We start from the raw sequence: 20,361 nt of genomic DNA on the forward strand, positions 1-20,361 counted from the left end.
AGAAAGTGGGGGGATAAACGAATTCAGTGTGGTTTTCCATCTATGCATCTCGGATTCAATCGAGTGGACATCGATGGGCGAAGTGAGGGAGCGACCTCAGAAAATTGCAGCGGATCGTCGGGAGGAAATGCGCCCGGGTGAAACGGTACACACATACTAACAAACAGGAAACACGGGGACGCTGAGCAGGAAAAATTCCGACGGCTGATGGCTGCCGTAGCCAGTTTGCCCAACCGAAATAACGTACCAAAATAGGAGGAAAAGGGGCTCGCGCTATCGTGTAAGGAGGAGGGGATTCGGAGAAGAACTTTAGTTTTGCCGAGAAGGATGACAAGCACATATTTCGCGACGAATATCGTCACGGAAATTTTAAGTGGATAAATAACCGGTATCCCTGATTTAAAAAAAAACGGTAGACAGGAACATCAAAGAGGGTACTCTGCTATAAATTATGCGTATAAAAAATACGGTCCAGATTAGACGGATGGAAGACTATAGAATGAAAAATGGTATTATTATGCAGACAAAACTATATTGATTGATTGTAGGTGTACGAAAAAATAGCCAGGGGATGGAAAGGATTGATGAGTTTAGAGGATAAAATTTGACTTTATACTGGGGATAATACATCATACATCAAGATTCTTTATCATCAAAATTATACACCCCAACCAAAATTTATCCCTGCCACAATTCCCGTTTCTCTCTGCGAGGATAACCAAAACTGCAAATAAAGGAAAAATTATTCACAATAAATTATCTACAGACTACTTTATTACTACATCTAAAACAGTAAAAAAATAATTGGAAGAGTATCATACAAAAGTCATAGATACACTTTTTTTAATGTATACTCAGGAAAATATTAAATAATAAACGTTAAATATCCTTCCAAAGCCTCACGATTATAATTCTACCAGACATAACCTGAACTCTTGAAGAGTTCGTCGGGTGAAACACATGGATGGCTATATTTAAAATATTTGATCTCTCGAGGACCTCAAGTAAATTTTTTTAAAATTCCCAGGTTATCACTGAGAAAACGTCACCAGTGAAGTATAAGATCGGCGGAATCTCTTCTTATACCGATATTAAAGTTCCTCGAACGTTAATGTAAAACCAAGCAAAAATATAAGATCTAAACAAACGCATTTGGGGAAGAACCTCGTCGAAATTAACCAATCATTATAGAATTTTACTCTACAGACTGGTTTAGATTGATCTACAGACAAAGGTGATTCAAAGAGCTTCAACAGCTTAAAGTCGCGGTCTCCAAATTCCATATGAAATGAGCGCTACATTACTTACGGAGGCCAGTAGGTGGTTTAGAACTGCCACCTTATTCTGATTAAATGATTGACACTTTCGCACGTAAAAAAATACGTTCCAAATAACCTACTTTGAAAGATAACTGGCGATATCTATTAAAACCAACGATCATATGTTAATGCAAATTTGTTCCCCGAAGCTTGGAGGGTAAATAAAAATAGTTCGGTGGATTAACTCCAACTCGCAGGCCACCACCCAACTTGCTAAAACTTTGTTGATCATTAAAACAGTCCAGTGAGAATTAAACGGATGTCCTCGCGTGACCTGAAGCCTATTAGTTGGCGCTAAAGATTAAACTGAGAAATGAGCTGTTAGTCTGGAATTAAAGGGGAAAATTAACATTAGAGGAAGCCGATGAAGTCAGAATATGAGCATATTCGATGTGACTCAGAATCGCAGGCCGAATGGGAGAGAGAAAGGAGAGCAGAGATCGTCTGGGTGACAGCTGGGAGGACGACGGGCGAGGCGGAAACTACCTTGGAGCTCAGAAGTAAAAGGAACGACTAAAATGCGCACGATAACAGAGTTGGGGGCTTGAATGAGAGAAATTAGCACGTGCGGAGATAAGGGAAAATTGCGCAGGGTAGGCAACGAGAGAAGGAGATGATTATATGCTTTGAAACATGGCATCAAGTCGTTTCTCGCCAGGACATGAAGCTTCAGGGGCGCAAGCGCAAATCCCCAAATGATGATGCGCGTTTCCCCAACAAAAATTGCTTTTGCGAATTTTTTATTGTCTTTCAAAATCCACCCAAATTCACACGCAAAAATTTTCTCAACGGATCGACTTCAGGTATAGAACTGTTTGGCGGCCCTGTAAAGCATGGTACGGACTAACACAAGCTATAATGAGGGAAGAAAAAGGCAACGGAAGGAAAAGGTTAGGGAAAGGGTGTTTATGAACCAGGGAAAGTGCGAAAACTGAAATCCGCTCTAAATAAAAAAACATGCTTCCTCTAGATTTTGTCCTACAATACATCTCATGAGTGTTCGACAGGGGTAGTTTTCCCGATCATACAGTAAGCATGCGATATTTACTCATTTAATACATTTAAATCAAAAACATCAAGGACGTAGCGAATGAGGGAATATGGAGTTTAAAACCTCCCTAAAATGTACAGGAGATACGCTTGTAAATGTTTTCCCACCAAATGAACCCCCTATCTCCCGCCGAAATTTACCCCCTTCTCGAAACATCCTACCCCCGAATAATTTTGCCGACAACAGCCATGACAAATACATAATGAGGCACACTTCCTTACGACGGAAGAGAATTCTCAACCAACCAATCGCCTTTCTAGCGTCAAGTTCTTCTTTCTCTTCCGTTATTGATGGGCGAGCACAGCACTCGGCTCAGTTTGACAGGGAATCCCCCGCATTTTAATCGCTTCTTTAAATTCTCAGAATCGCAAGGTGGGATCGGAAAAGAAAAGTGATGGAAAAAGAGAGCTAGGACGTCAAGAGTCGGAAAATTGGGATAGCGAAGGATTCCCGAAAATAAGATGGCATCGCGAAAAGGACGGTAAGTGAGGGAAGGGGGAGGGACGACTTGCTCCGCATACACAGCGCGTCATCTCCCCTCTCCCTCAATCCCCCTCAGTCCTCATTAACCGCGTCCTGGCCGTCACTCTCCTCCGCTCACTGCCTCCAGGCGACCCACACTCCATCGAGTCTCTCTCTGCTCCTCACGGCCCCTCATTTTCTTCCCCCCCCCCCCCCAATCTTATTCCCACACCCCCCTTCCCTGCAAGCGTCCTCTCTCTCTCTCCTTCGACCGATTCCTTCCACATTCCCTCTTCAGGAAACGCCCCGTCCATTCTCCCCCTTACCTCCCCCCCCCCCAAACAATCGCCCTTCCCTCTCATCCCGGGGACTTCCACCATTCCACTCCCCTTCCAATCCTCCCCCTCCTACTCCTCCCTCCGCCACATTTCGCTCCCTTAACGCTCGAACCCATAAATACGGACTCTTGGGCCAACTCGCTACCCATTCATTCCTCCGACTACTGAGCAAGAGGATTGAGCCTGAACCTCCAAAGGACGGAGGCAATTTTCTCGGAGAGACACCGGGAAGGACATTAGCTGACGACGACGCCGACTGCTGATCCCAACAGGTAGGTTGCACGGCCCTCCAACGACCATTTCGGGATGATCCACCAGTCAGTGACCGAGCGAGTTTATTGGTTATTTTTTATTTCGTGGTCGAGAACGGTCCAGAGGACTTTCGCCCGTCATATCTCTCCTCGAATGTTGTGTTGTGGAAAGTGAATTACGACATCGCTCCTCATGACCCCACGGAGGCAGCTGAAATGCACATTATTCCGTGCGACAATCTTCTCAGCAGTTAAATAGGCGTTGCTGTTTACAATCGCATTCGACCTAATGAACTTAAAAGCTGTTTCTTTGATATCAGAGAGTGATCCCTGAGGAAGGACTGTCCTGCAAGTGGTAGCTAACCTCTGTTTTACACTTGTATGCTAATGAACGCTGCGGTGATGCCGTAGGGTTTACTTAACGGTTTATTTTCCCATTTGATCGACGAGTTATTCCATCAGTTTTCCAGACATGATATTCAATATAATTCCACATTGGGCGATGTTGTGATTTGCATGACTATTTTCGCAGAAAATATCCCTTGTATGAAAGAGAAAAGTTTGAACGCAAGAATGAAACCTTATTTTATTAGACTTCAACTCTTTATGTTAAATGTTTACCAATGTTTGTTTTTAATGATCCAATCAGTCACTACCGGGCATTCTGAAGTTAGTGTCGTCACTCTCATTATCTATGGTGTTGCATCCCCGCGAGATAATTCACCTTGAAAAAGTATAAGAGATTTTACTGTCATAATAATGACAATAGGTGCCAGTGGAATCGCGTAAAGTTTGACTTCATTCATGAAATCATATATCCTAAATATTAGCAGACTGTCCCGTTATCTTTCACTTCTATTTTATCATTTCACGGTATGCGAATACCGATTCATGGTTAGTTGCCATTCTTTTCGAATATATCTTCAACGTTTCTATCACCAGCTTCTCTAACAGGCGTGATTTGCCGGCATACTACTTTCATTCACGCTCAAGACAGCGGCATACCATCCTTTCACACTCTTTCACAACTCTCCGCCACGCTACAGCCAGATAGCCGTCAATAAAACACCACCGGCTTGCAACATACCCGTGTGTGATGATTCAGATCTTCCGCGACAATCGCGAGATGTGAATCGTTAATACACGGCAATTCGATCGAACCGATCGTTAAAGAAAAATATTTTCTTCTTGAATTGCAAGTCACTTCCTATGCGGTAAGGTCATTTAATTACTTTTAAGAAAACCTAAGCGTAGACCATATCTGAATATTTCATTCCTGTCCTTACAGAAATACTCGAAAAATTGGCCAATATACCGATCTTAATTGGGAATACATCTATGAAAGAAAAAGTTAACGTTGACTTTAACTTAAATATTGCATGCCACTTGGGTATAAACTTGTTCTAATTGCTCTTCAGACTAATTGAGGAATCAAACAACCCTGTAGTTTAAAAAGTTACAGAATATTGAAATAAAGATACGGAATTAATCCCGTCAAGGCTAAGACATATTTACATACATATTTTTTTTAAAGCCTTGGTTTTCACTTATCTTTAAACAGTCAATTTAAAATGTATTCACTATTCAAGACCTCGCATCTATAATACTTTTACCGTCATTTTAACCCAGTAACGTATCGTCGAAACGTATCCCAACGTATCCCAGCAACGTATCGCCACTGGGCCACTGTCATTCAATTCAATTTACTTTTAAACTGCTGTTGTATGTAATCATTTTTCACATCGATTAGACTTAAGGTTTCAAGTAAATGACATGGAACATTATTTATCCGATAGAATCACTTTCTTAGGTTAGGATAAAATAAAACAATTCGATGAAGTAGCGTAGCAAGTATTATATTTAAATGTATGGATTTTGACGCTCTTTGTAGACTAAATATTTTTACGAGTTTTTTTTTCAGACTAAATTCTTAGATCACTAGAAAAATACTTTAAAGCTGCGTTAATTTTACTATTATTTTTACTTTAGCATTACCCTAGTGGGTCACATAAACGTGACCACCTATTGCTACAACAGAATTATCTTTAACGTCACTGATCATACATATACATTCTTGGTCATTAATTTTCTTTTCTTGGGTGACTACTCCGAAGCTATACCAATCCAAACAAAAAACTGTGCACATTCCATAAAGAATTCGTCGATTTAGACGCCCGGTTCGTCACTAGCCGAATACTCGTTTCCAGACTGAGAAATTTGCCTGTTGGTCGTCGACCCCCAGACCCGAACAACCTATTGCCACTGATCGCCTCGAAAATCCTAAATCGGTCGACTGCCGAAATATCGTTACATCAGGAGTGAAAGCTATTGCTTGACATGCTCTTGCCCAATATCGAAAATCGAGTAATAATACCGATTCCTTATTCTTCCATTATGAATTTCGTAACAAGAAAGAAATGCGCCAGTCATATGTCAATACTAAAGTGGTTTCACCCTGTCCCTTGCAGCTTCCATAATTTGAGGGCTATTATGGACATTAATACTATTACATTCACTTTTTCTTATCAGAATAAGAGCAAGAATCGATCAAGGATAATGCTTTCCTTTTATGCTCCACAAGTGAGGATGAGTGACATAGGATGATAAAAGAATTTCACACTTTATTCCTTTCAACTCGTTTATAGGTACACGTTTTGTTAAACAGCATATTCCACATCTACTTGATGTTTAGAGAAAAATATTTCGTAACAAAAACGTAGAATCACGCCATCAGCGGCAATACGTCTGCGGCAATAGTATTATCAGTAACACCATGAGGCATTTTTTACGTTGGCATTAGTTTCATAAGAACCCAATATATTTTACAATAGAGGATAACTTCAAAACTTATAGTTATTTTCCTCTACATTCGCATTTTGAAAGGATTGTTTTACCCCCTGCCCATGGATAGTGACGATAATGTAGATCTTTCGATAATTCCTTTCAAGCGCATTGTGAACGTTCCACCAGGAATTTCAACGACCGCGCACAGGCATTTGTGACCTCTCTGGCGACATGCTGCTACCTCACCAGGTGGCAGCAGCAGCCAGAGGCTTCCTGCCAGTGACCTTCGGAGGAACACCACGAGGGCTAGATTTACGCGATTAGTCAAGATATTTGAAACAATAAACACATTAAGAATATGAAATAATCGGCCGTAAATACTTAATTATATCCAACAAGAGCAATGCATGCAACTTCATGGCGTACAAGTCGAATTGTAATAACATTTTCTCACAAACTTGCACAAAACCTGTTGATTTTTTAAAAAACGATGGCAATTTACAGACATTTAACATCCGAAAGCAATTTTAGAATTTTCTAATCAAATGTAACGCACTCAGAAAACGGACTTTCTTTCAGAATTCGTCAATACTAAATGCTTGTACTAAAAGTTGAACTAGCAGTTGACCGTGATTTACACTCAAACTCACTATTCCTTGGAAAGATTTTAAATATTAATAATGTTTCAATGAGCGGTGTCTTCAGAAAAAAAGCACGATGAAGGCATCCAGCATTTCAAATGCTGTTGGTAACTTTATTTTTATCCAGTCTATGTTGTAATGGACAACTCTCACACAGCAGTAGATATTGAGTATAGTTAAACTTATATTAACGTAATCTTTCAGCATTAACATATCCTAGCAGTGAATAACTGTTGCCTAAAATTATAGTCTTTTCGACTGCCATTACAGCATAGACATCCTTTCAAAAAATGGAGAAATTGAATTTAATAGTTTCATTATCTTCATACCTTTTTCACGTTCATTTCAATAAAAAATAACCGCTTTCATTTATATATACACAGATTTCTTAATAAGTTTATTGCTTAAGTAACTAATGAAGACAAAACGTACAGAAATAAAGACTTATTCAATGAGGATAAAGTTTTGCTATTGATTCCTACTACAAGCCTCCATTGAAACCTAGAGCGTGACGGTGTACTTCATGTATAACATTATAAGTATAGAAGTAGGCATTTGCGCAGTGATAAATAAAATTAGTTGCTTCTTTCTCGATATTGCTTGGTGTAAATTTTTGTTCTGTAAGATCTAGGGTGATTTGACACTGAAATCTACTAAGATAACTATCAATCTCTTTTAGAAGCTAAAGAATAGTTTCATTCTTAATTTTTTAATCTTTATGATTCTAACGCGCGCAAAAGAACAATAGGGAGACTGCAGGGTGAAGAAAAACCTTTCGGCCGAAAGGATTCGTGTACGGTGGAAGTCAAGGTGTTTACTGTCTTGGAACAAGTCTAGCGACATGGATAGATTTTTTTAAACTTGGTATCCAGCCAGTCCAGTTTATATTCCCAATATGGGCTCGCCATAAAGGCGACGAAACAGGTAATATTCCTTAGGCGGAGGATGTAAGGTCAAATTACGTTGGATGCATTGGAGCATATATTCGGAAATATTCACCAAAAGTATTTAGCTATAGCAATCTCGCAATTCCACAGCCTCCACGATAATTATTAGTAAACTTAAGTTTGCAACACTAAACCATCAGTAATCTGTAGCTACATTCATAACGAAAGTAAAAGTCAATTGTCTAACACAATTTTGGAGCTAATGTTTACGGGTAGCACAGGCTAAAATTTTATCCTCGGCGAAATATGTCACACTGGAAAAGGAGCAAAATTTTAATAGTATCCGATAATTATAACGCACTGGGTGTTGTGTGATGTTTGTCATTCAAAATAAAATATTTTTTCTTCACCACCCGTCACGAATAAAATTCCATCGGAAAAATTCGAATTTTCTGCTGTCATCCTTGGCCCGCAAAACAAACTTGTTCTCGAAACAGGATCAGGGAACACCCATGTACTCACATTAAAAAACCTGATTTGAGATAGGAAAAATCTCGAGCTCTCGAGTGAACCAAACTGAAAACCAAAATGCTCATCATATTTAAAACTAATGAGTATAACTTCACTGTTCCCACACTGCACAACTTGAAATATAGTAGTAAAATGAGTATAATCAAGGTATTACATTAGTCACAGCAGCTTTAATATGAAAAAATTAAACATCTGCGCTCACCTTGTATTATTTTATTTGGTAACGAGAATTGGTGAACGTCATTCCAAACTACAGGTGGGGATTCCAATTACAGTAATTTAAAACTAAGATTGCGCAATTAATAAGGCGAGTCATTACAGATAATAAAATGTAAAAAAAGGTTACATGCAATTGGTTAGTTCGGCTCTAAATTCCCTGGCTCAAAATTGTTCATTTTACAAAAAAAACTTTTTATTCACAGACCTAATGTTATCAGGATTTCAAGATCTGGTTAAAGCTTTCCAGAAACCAAAGAATATCTCGTAGGAATAACTTCTTTCGGCTATGAGAACGAGAAAACAGCACAAATAAAAATTCAATGAACCTAGCAACTTCGCGATAACTAATGAATGACTATAGGGCCAGTGCCTCATTCTACAATGACCATGAAAGAGCAACTATCAGGATAATAATCGGTGTATTTATCTAACACAACTGTTTATTACAAAAATACAACATTAACCATAGTTATCACTATGGAAATGCTACATAAAATCAATGCGTAGGTACATTTTAAAGTAAAACAAAAGAATAGAGCACATTCTGATATGTTTCGACCAATTCAGATTCAAAATATAATAATTCCTCTGGATATTCACAGCTTATTACAGTATATTTCTACAAAGAGCTTTCTGGAGGCATCAGGAACTCAACGTACGATGATTATTATGAGAATTTTAAAGGCCAATCAAATAAAAAGAAAAAACTCAGCTCGGTGGTCAGCGGGAGGGAATATTAGGAGACACCCAATGTGAATGCTTGATGAGAATATTGAGAACAAAAGGTTTTTTACTTCCTTTCAAATTCATTCAGGGCTAACATTTGTTTTCAAAGCCTAAGTTGGTCTATGGTCGCAATGATTGCTAATGGAAAATGTCATTTTTTTCGTTAACTTCAATCATTATCTAGCCTCATTTACCTGCATTTATATTTGGATTTCAAATAGCTGTACTTCTCTAGATTCAATAGAGGGTGTCAGAATTATCCCCACCACGTGTATCACCTAACAACATTAACCATAGTTGGAAATGCTGCACAAAAATCAATGCGTAGGTACTTTCGATCACAAATATTTCTAATTTTTTCCACAAATTAATTATACACAGCGATTGCATCACACTTCATCCTGAAGGGATCGAAAGTTGGTACCACAGCACTGGTGGCTATTTCATTGGTTCATCATGCCGCGCACCTGATTTATTTTTATTTCTTCCGTTCTCAGAGTCTGTAAAATGAGTTTGCTGTTCCGCCGAGCAGGAATAAATTACTTCCGTATTTTCATCTTCACGCTTGACTGATAATCCGAAAAATCGCGCCACCAAAAGAAGAAAGCCTATCTTTCCGACATCCCGACAAAGTTTTACGTCGCTGCGTTTCAAGTCTCACTAATTGTGAAATATTATCGTTCGATTCGGCCGCTCCGCCATTTCCGACGAAATTTGCGAGGATTTTCTTGTGTTAAAAGATAGGGGCCGCCGTCATTACGGCTAGTTTGCGACATCGTGGGCGCACTAAAGTAAACAGTCAACACCTCCCGAGTTTTTTCCTTCATTAAAGATTAGTAAGGAAAACTTAAAAAGGGCTCAAATCCTCAATAACGCCTTCAGCACGAAAAGTTTTTCCATCAAGTAGTGCCAGATATTTTCTCTTAATTACGGAATTATTTTTTTCTTTCTCGACCTCTTCTTTTACATATTATTCTTCATTAAAAATATCGAGCTTATACACATTCAGGGCTACATATTATCAGATTAGGGTTAAATATTACAACTAATATCTTATTTAACAAAATATATATGATTTTAAGAGGGATGATTTCCTTAGAATTTATAATTTGAGTTATCATTTTTTCTACTTCATATTTGGATAAATCCTCCAGCATTAATAGTATGTGGAAAAAATATAATAGCAGAACTTTCAAAAAAAAAAAACGATAGCATGGGAACCAGAAAAAGAGATCTCTACGAGTCAAAATGTTCAAGATGAAAAAGACATTCAATTGAAACATTCATGTAATTGTTCATTCTATCTTTTCTCTGTATTCCCTCTGCAACTATTTTTCCCAGTAGTACACATCAGGTCATCAAATATTTTTTTTATCTAGTCGGTTCAACTACTTTCATCCTTTACCCATGAAAATATGGCGGTATCACATGAAATAAATCATGCGATCAAAGCGGACGTAATGTCAATTTTTCCGACAGGAATATATATTATTAAAAACTTAAGCCTAGAAAAACACATACCATGTAACGCACGTCATATACGCAAACACAGATTATAAAAACGCATTTACTGTAATCAATGATTGTAGACTGGATGGTGCAAAGCGTTGAATTTTTATCGGACCTCAAGTCGTGAATAAGGATCTATTTTGTCCCAGGATTTCCGAGAAAGTCTCTCCCCACCCTCTGGGATAGAAGACGGAATATGAGTCGTAGCGTTGGCGTTAATGGGAGCTTTTCATTCAGCCGACAGTTCGCAAAGCCTTCATATTTTTTTTCATTTTATTATCTATTGCACTGCAATACTTCAAATATTATGGCTACGGAAATTCATTTAAATTCATCGCAACTTCTGCCTATCCGGTAAAGTGTACGTGCGGGGTTATTGAGTGAAATCTGCACCATACATTTTTATTTTGTACAATATTGTCACAATTTTCCAATAAACAGTAAATAATAATATGCATTCTATTTGACCATTTCGTAAGGACAGTTCAAGTTCTTTATGCAGAGTAAATACGAGTAAAACAACGAAAATAATTTCAAGGAGAAATAATGAATATAAACCTCAAAACAAAATCGTGACCAGACAATATTAGTTTGAATTTGTAAGTGTCACGACTACACCTACGCTATTAAATATACTTCTTTATCTCAACCCGCTATAGGATATTTAATTATCACAGATTAATTAGGACTGTTCCTAATTTCATTTATTAACGCAATGCACAAATCGCTTATTTTTCCCTAAGCCTTGACATTGCCTGTTAGCGTGAGGGATTGGATTTTTCGTGCCACGTTCGGCTTTCGGGGCTTAACTCCCCCCGACTTTTTCCCCTTGTGGCGACTGGCCGACATGCTCCCCTTAGAGAGGGAGGCATGTTGGAGGTGAAAATTAGTCCGGGGGGACTTACTGTCTCACGTTTTCCAAACTATCAAAAGTTGTGTACTGATTTCAGGGTTTCAGATTTAAAATTTATTTATCATCGGATAATATTAAGTACTTCCGACAGATCCCTATTTTTTTAATATTCCAAAAAGAGGTGAATTTCATAGACTGACAAGTACGGAGACCCAGCCTTAATATCCACTTCCGCTTCGGTAAAAACCAACGATCACCATAAATTTCAGTATTATCCGAACTAAATTTATTGATTGCTTAAAGAAGTTATGGTCCCCCGATGCGAAGGAATTGACAAAAATATTACGAGTTTAGGGAATCCACACACCACCCAACCCCTCCCCAATCTCTCGTTGACAGAAGACTTGCAATATGCATCACCTTAACGGTCATAATAAATTTTCAAATGGAATAAGTTGGCATTAAAAGTAAGGAATATTTTATAAATCAGCGTATGTGTTGAAAATCTAGTAATATTAATGAAAGCTATTTCTTTAACCAATTCAGTGACTTTGCTAGTTTCCTAGTTTATTTTCACTCCTCTTCAACGGTATGAGGCCTCAATTAGGTATCACACATTTACAACCTTCACGCAAGGACTACAGGCAGTAGGAACATTCTTATTCGTCACCAAGTGCAAGCTTATAATTCCGATATTTATATCTATCGTCATCTTTATAATTTATAGTCATCAGTTTTAGTAAAGTTAAAAAGCAATCCATTTTTCCTCTCTTTTCCTAATTTAGTGATAATTTGCTCATAAAAGACACTCTGAGTTTGATTAAACTCCATTTTTATAAATCAAATTTCTATTTCTAATCTACATTCCTTACACTGAACAATGTTGGCGGCGTTTAGCCTTTCTCTGTTTATTTGTACGAAAGGAGCTATTGGAAGCAATTCATAACGCAAAGTTCTCTTCTTTTTTCTCAGATAGGAGCATAACCTCATCCAAAATGGTCAACAAGGCTCTATCGCTAGCGCTGATGACGCTAGCCTTGCTTCCGCTCGCCACTCCCGCCAAAATGAAGGAGGTCCTTCGGTGGAAGCAATTGGACTTCATGTTCCGGTCTAACGAGGAACGCACCAGGGCCATCCAAACCGGTCGATTTCACCAAGAGAACACCCTACCACTTGGTTTGGAGGTCTACGGCGACAGGATCTTTATCACCCTGCCGAGGTGGAAGACCGGAAGCCCAGCCACCCTAGCCTACGTCCAGCGTCCCTCCGACCTGAACGCCCCACCCACCACTCCCCTGCTCAACCCCTATCCCAACTGGGAGTGGAACCGAGAAAATTCGGGCTGCGATGCCTTCACCTCGGTCTTCCGAGCCATGGCCGACAGTTGCGGCCGCCTCTGGGTGATGGATGCCGGCAAGTACAACGTAGTCGTTGATCCCCAGCAGCTTTGTCCCCCGCAAGTCCTCGTCTTCGACCTCAAGAACGACACGTTGGTCAGGCGGTTCAGATTCCCTGAAGCAGACCTGAAGGATGGCTCCTTCTTCACCAACGTCGCCGTCGACATTAGGAACGACCGAAACGGAAGACCGATCTGCGACGAAGCTTACGCCTACATGTCCGACGTCTGGAGGTCTGGCCTGGTTGTCTACAGCTTTAAGCACGACAAGAGCTGGAGGGTAAACCACGATTTCTTCTTGCCGGACCCTCTCCACTGCAAGTACACGGTTGGAGGTTACACCTTCCACTGGACCGACGGACTCTTCACCGTGGCCATGGGACCAGTCGACACTACAACGAACGACAGGATGTTGTACTTCCATGCCATGTCCAGCGACAAGGAATTCGCAGTTCCCGCCTCCACCGTCCGCAACTCGAGCCTGGCCAATTCCTTTTCTGATACATTCAAGTATTTGGGGAGCAGAGGACAGAATGGGCACTCTTCAGCTTCGGCCATGGACAAGGACGGCATTCTTTTCTACAACCTGGTAACTAGAAACGCAGTGGGTTGCTGGAACTCCAAGTTTCCCTACAGAGCCCCGTACCTGGGAGAGGTCGATATCAGCGACGAAACTTTGGTCTTCCCCAACGATCTGAAGGTCGATCAAGGAGGAATGGATGGCTTCACCGGAACTCAGACATCGTCTAAGAGGAGGAGACAGACTAGGACACAGGGTAAGCAAAACCTGTGGGTCCTCTCCAACAAGCTACAAGCATTCCTGTACGGAGAGCTGGATAAGAGTGAATACAACTTCAGGATCCTGGCTCTGCCTGTTGAGGATGCTATTAAAGATAACTCCTGCCATCCAGACTTTATTCCTTCCGTCGAAGACCTGCCAGCACGCTTCGGCTGCGATTTGTAGACGATGTTGTAGACATCGTTGGCTACGGAAATGGATTTCTTCGCAGTCAGTCCTCTCACTCTTCATCAGTCAGCAGCGTATCATTCCATTGAAGGGGTTGTCCAGTCTTTAGAGCTTTCAAGGGACTAGAAGCTTGATTAACTTTGAAATCAGGTGAATACCTCTTTATAGAAATTTGTTTCAATTTTCAGAAACCTCTATTTAATAAGCTTGTGAAAGACTTTCCCTGTATATGTGTGCCTATGAATGGCAATCAGTACAAATTAGGTATTGTTGTTAATAAATTGTCTAATTTTAATGTTTGTTTCTCAGTGTTTCCATTCAATCTGCCAGAATTGCTACACTCCCCTTAAGGGTTATCAAACATTTTTCAATCGGGCATTAAGGTAGTGACTTCCCTGTCACCAATCACAGTAAAACTCCGGTAAATGATTCGCACCATGTTTATTGGATTCAATGACGGACGGTAAGGCTTATCGAAGGAATGTGGGAACAGAAACCATTCTATAATCGCGGATGGAATGATTAAGAGAAGGTAAGGCATGCGCTCCTCGCTCCATCTATAAAATTGGAACGTTTGACGTTCCAGAATTATTCTCAAGGATCAAAGAGATATGGATTCAATTGCATTTATATTTTCCATTCTCTTGGACAAAGCGAGCGTGGCTAAAACATTTAGCGTAACCTATTAGTATAGCTATGGTACGTGTCAAACACAGAGAATAAAGGTGAAATCAAAAATATTGAAACTGCCCATACATTCTTTAAGGATGCAACAACCACCCTTCGGAAGTCCGCGGATCGCAGATATAAATGGCATGTACGGCATGCACCTTCAACTTACTTTACTTTTAAGCAGTTCCTATACTTCCTCATTGCGTTGCTCATCACCAAATTCAATGCTCATGGATTAGGCTGGTTTATGGCAGCACATTAAGAACTGCATAAAAATAAGAATTTCCCCATCTCATTCAATGCTCCTAATTCATTGGCAATTGGTCCTGCGGACCACTTGCAAGGGTGTCAAGCACCTCGAAAAGTTCGCGTTCACGAAAACCGCATCTCAACATGGCATTCCATGAGATTTGTTTTCTCGATGTATGGTAGTTTTTTCCATCGAGAAAATGTTTTCTTACACTTTTTTGCTTACGTAGGTCACTGACACCCATCAAATTGTTTTCAATTGAAGTATAACTCTCGTGATACAAGCTCAATTGTAAATCGCATAAATCAGGACATAAAATATGTTTAGGTGGGAAATAAATACAAGTTCACGTTAAGTAATGGTAAATAAGGACTGTCCATGATAATTAATGTTAATAAAAATATGAACTTAATAAATTAATTTAATTAATAAATTAAAATCAAAGTAACCACGATAGCACGGGAATATGCACAGAAAGTACCAAGATAACCCTACCTTAAATAATTTCCTCATTTCGGGGAGGTTACCAGGCCCTCTTAGCCTCCCTTCTTTTATATTCCTTATTCAACCAAAATTATTATGGAGCGTCTGAATTAGTGGCACAAACATTATGACCCGCCAAATTCGGGTTGAACGCATTAACCCTAAGTTTCTGTTATAGGCGAAACAGATATTGAAACACGTTTCAAAAATATTCTTTGAAATAACTATGAAAGTTAACATTAAATTTGACAATGATTTGAAATTAAAAGCTTTCAAAAGAGATATTATAACGCCTGGAGTAATAATGCCACCATATTTTGTCTCCAAATAGTCATTCACTTAAACGCATAAGATAATTTCATCTATAATGAAGACATAGACTTCTAACATGTTATACCAAAATGCATAGGTTATTAGTTACAATATACATGAAAATTACAAAAAATAATTTGACAATTGCCCTCTATAATAGACCACGCTATTATGTCATGTTGTAGCCATATTCATGATATTCCAATAAGTTGCGAATTAATATCGATATAGATAGTTTTTTAAATGTTCCCGAAGAGGAAATAATTGAGTTCACGAGTGTAATATAGGCCGTACTAAAAACCACAAGGCACTTAACTGGCAATCTAAGAACACGAATTGAAAGAGCCATTTACACATACCGAATACAAACAACAGGCATTACACTGATAACGTAGGCACTAATTTTTGTTATCCTTAGGACACATTATTCAAATTGAAATATATCTAAATATAATATTAATTCTATAATCCTCAAACCGTTTTAGAAATAAAGATGAGCAGAGAGATACGATAAATTTTCGTGAAATAGTTATAGGTATGTCCCTAAATTACTTCAAATTGGAAAATCAAAAACTTATCGATGGTCAAGGAGATATTAACATATCACCTCTTGAACACCAAACCTTTGACCGTGGGTTTGATTCCCGAGTCATTCAACCTTCCAGAATGGGCTTGCTTGGACCTTCCCTGATTCCTACTCAACGAATGAAATTTAAGTTGAATTAGGCACTTTATTGGCTAAGGCAATAACATGCCTCGTTTAAATTAATACAAATCTAATTTGAAATAAAAACTAATCCTTTAAAGCAGATATCAAAGCATTCATTAAAATCGTTAAGTTTATTTAGTGAAATGTCAAGAATTAACAAATGAAGATTCCAAAGGGTAAGCATAATGAGATCATATCGATAAAAGCAACGCCTTGCTACATAAATCCTTAGCTTTGTGAAAGAAGTGAGCCACTAATTCGGGCATATTAAATTAAAAATAATAATGAGCAAAGTCGGTTAAATCCATAAGTAGTTAGGATACTGATAGGTCAATGAATAAGATAAATTAAGAAGCAAATATTCATGGTATCTTTTTTCTAACTTATGGAAATTTTATAGAAACGTTCTACCAGGAAAATGAGGAATATATAAACGGCAGAACGCACACGATATAAACTGATCCATTGATATGAATTACATTTCAAACACCATGAAAAAGGGTTCAGGTACATCATTAGTGCATAATTAACATACGCATGATGCACCCACAGTTTTCTTATCCATCAAGTTACATTTCATAATACCACCTATAATAAATATATAATTTTTAATTAAATGCGTAGTAGTTAGTGGCTCGCTTCTTTCACCATGCGAATGATCTATTTAGAAAGATGTTGCTGTTATTGATATGATCTCATTACACTGTTGGCACTTTACTTTTTCAGCATTAACTTTTGATGAAAATGGATGCAAGTATGCTGGGGAAGAGGATAGGGTGAATTGGAGAAAAGGACGAGTGAGGATGAGAGAAAAAAAACAGGCGTAAAGAAAACTGATCAAACTCTTGAGTTACTTTTTTTTATTTCCTATTGGTATTACCTTTTGATGATACTATCATTAAAGTATTTTAGCGATAAAGGTTAATTTCCATGGAGTATTTAAGAAGTATTCTGCCTGTTACCCCTCCCTCATGGGCATCCCTCTTATATCCCCAATAAGGCCTCCTCCCATTAATTCTATCTAAAATCCAATTCTATTCATTCCTCTCCCTCGTCTACTCAACACTCTTCCCTCTATCACTATTTTCACTATCCCCTCCCCCGCTCAGTACCTACTCGCTTGAAACCGATTCGCGTGATCGAGGAGTGAGGATAAGCGGTGACCCGCACGGCAGGAGCGCGTGACGTCTACAGTACATCCGCGAAATGGTTCAGGGCCACGATTATTCACAGGGAATAGATCGAGAAGGACGATAAGGTTCCAAAAACAGAAAAATACGGTCTATTTATCACCACATTTTAATAAAGTCATTTACTTGTCTGTCCGTTTGCTCTTCAGGGCGAAGGTTCAATTCCAATTTAACCAACTTATTGATTAGTCACCGATTTAAAACTTTCAGTGCAGATCAGAACCGGATTAATGATTTCTTTGCTATTTCTAGTTCTCCATAGGCACTACGAGCCGCCATTTTCAGCAATTGACATACTTATCTATAGCTCAGCTATAGCATGAATTTTAACGATCTGCTTTAATAAATAACTGTTTCCGGCCATACTGCAATGAAAAAATGTTAAAGATCAAGCTAGTTGTTAAAAAAGAGATTTATAAAATGATACAAATTATTAAATAAAGTTATCACAAAATATTTAGAAAATATTATTATAAAAACCACAACTTTATTCTAACTAACATGGCGAAAATATAACAATAATTATCGAAAATTAATTTGAAAAAGTATTGTTTTTATTCGAACTTAAAAAGAAGATAAATCACTCTCCTTTGACCTATTTTCTCACGTTTAAATTTTACAGACAGAAAATTACAAGCTCAAAATCAAAAACGTAGTACCCACCAATGTCAGCATCTCAGATTCAAAATCAAAGTATTTCTCAGTAAAAATTACAACGATAAAGATCTCAGATCTCATGGTGATGAATTCATATCAAACTAGCGCAAAGGTAAAGTGAATGCGCACCAAGTTTTTCGTTTTGAATAAGACTTCGGGCCTAGGGAGAGTTAATTTTCTTAAAATTATTATCTAATTAAAAAAGTTCGAATAACAACGTGGATTTTTAAATTATTTTTTTAATGTATAGTAATTTTAAACTAAATCCCATTCGACAAAAAAATTGGCGAATGCGCTGATTGCTCTTCACAAAAACTATCACCTTTTTTAAGGAATCACATTGCTGAGCTAATTACAGTGGCACCATCTAGGGGCAGGCATTAAACAGATGCAGCTACGGTGAGTAATTCTTGCAGCAAAAATCTTTCCTTATCTAGCGTTAAATTTACGGTCATTGGTGAGCGGCAAGAACGAAGAGCGTCGCCGAAGTTCCATATCAGGTCAAGGACTTAACACGGGCGACCACTCGGGGCAAAAAGAGATGTGTAAGGAGAGAGGAGAATCGCCTCGACCTCCAGCATCCCACACGCACGCAGCCCTGTCGGCGCGCGCACTAACCCAGCCTCATCACGGCACGCCAGTCTTAACTCTTTGAGAGGGGGCGGGGGAAGAGAAAAACCAGCTCTTCACTCCCCTCCCCCAAAGGCGACGGCCCACCTTTCCTCACACCTTTAACGAAAACAGCCCGCCCACAGGATCCAATGGATCGGTCCAACTCACCGCAATCCGAACCATCCACTTCCCAACTTGGTCCATCTGGTCCAGCCGCAGGGTGGGTCATTTTGCAGATGCAGTGAAACCAGCCTAAACGGCCACCTTTAGCGGTCATCTACATAAGTGGTCACCATGCACTCAAAACGAACGTTTTTTTTTCCATATGCTTAGTTTAAATTCCATCTCTTTTCAGTGGCCACCTCATTCTACAGTCAGCGGCCATTCCTTGAACGACCATCCCCGAACTTCACTCCCAAAAATATTCTTAAGAATTTCATTTGGGAGTTTCTCCCTTCTGATATAGAAACTTAAGGTTCTAAAGAGCTGGAATCAATTAAAAACAAAAGCCGTCCCTTCGTGGCCTCGAATAAGTATTGCTTAATTCATGTTTTTTATTCATATCAAAATGGCAACAACACATTCAATTAAAATTTTAAAACCCCAGCGAGATAATAGAGCCATTTTAGGTAGAAAATAAAAGAATGCTCATTTTCATTACCACTCATTCCTCAAGGTCGGATTAGGGGAGGGCGGGGGAGGCGGCCGCCCCCCTATCACCTCCCCGTAACTTCTGTAAAAGTTGAAAGAAAAAGTAATCTTTAAGGTGGCTATCAAATCAACGTTTTTACTTCACAAGCTGGACAAAAAATATTTTAAAATAGTCGATGAACAGATAAAAGCCCGTACCCCTGCGCATATCAGACATCGGAGGCAATATCGCTGACAAGAAGTGGAGGTATTGCGAGAGGTATTGCTTACCACCGAGACGCTGAGAAAAGCAATGAACCGCCCCACCCAAAACATTCTGCCCGTCCCCATTCATTTAAAACAAATAACATCGGGCAGTTGTAACAAAACTGTAGAAATGAAATTTTTACTCTGGCGGGACTTGAACCAACGACCTTCAGTTTAACATGCAATGACTTAACCCCGTCGCACCGAAACCGACAATTTTACTCCAAAGTATCCATAAAATCCACTGGTCAACATTTGTCCATGTCAGGTAGATTAATATAACAAGCAATGTCACCTTTGTATCACGAACCACGCAGTTATTTACCCAAATAAAGGGCGTGCGTGGATGGTGAGGTTTAAATTTCCCTGCGACACCTGTGGCTCCTCATGGAAATCATGGCGGAGAGGTTGACTCTGCTCCCCGCTTACCAAGTCAATAACCCTCGGAGCACCCTTACCGATTCATCCTCGCACCATCTTCGTCTCTTCTTCCCCTCAACAATCTTCGATCCCTCCCCCCAATACCCCTTCGCTCATCTCCCCCAACCACTCCCACTTTTAACCCTCTCCTCTCCCTCCCGCCCCTCCTCCTCAACGCCCACTCCACAAACGCGCTCCTAACCTCTCGGCGTGACCTAGAATCCT

At 39.3% G+C, this 20,361-nt stretch overlaps 1 protein-coding gene across 1 annotated transcript; it reads left to right on the forward strand.

Moving 5' to 3' along the window:
- Positions 1-3,304: 3,304 nt before the first annotated feature.
- On the forward strand, positions 3,305-14,229 carry LOC124158344 (protein yellow-like). Its single transcript, XM_046533479.1, has 2 exons — positions 3,305-3,442; positions 12,544-14,229. Exon 2 carries the CDS (start codon positions 12,567-12,569, stop codon positions 13,929-13,931), a length of 1,365 nt encoding a protein of 454 aa, XP_046389435.1. The 5' UTR covers positions 3,305-3,442; positions 12,544-12,566; the 3' UTR covers positions 13,932-14,229.
- Positions 14,230-20,361: the final 6,132 nt, after the last annotated feature.

The sequence above is a fragment of the Ischnura elegans genome, chromosome 1 (assembly GCF_921293095.1).
Source record: "Ischnura elegans chromosome 1, ioIscEleg1.1, whole genome shotgun sequence".
NCBI classification, from domain to species: Eukaryota; Metazoa; Arthropoda; class Insecta; order Odonata; family Coenagrionidae; genus Ischnura; species Ischnura elegans.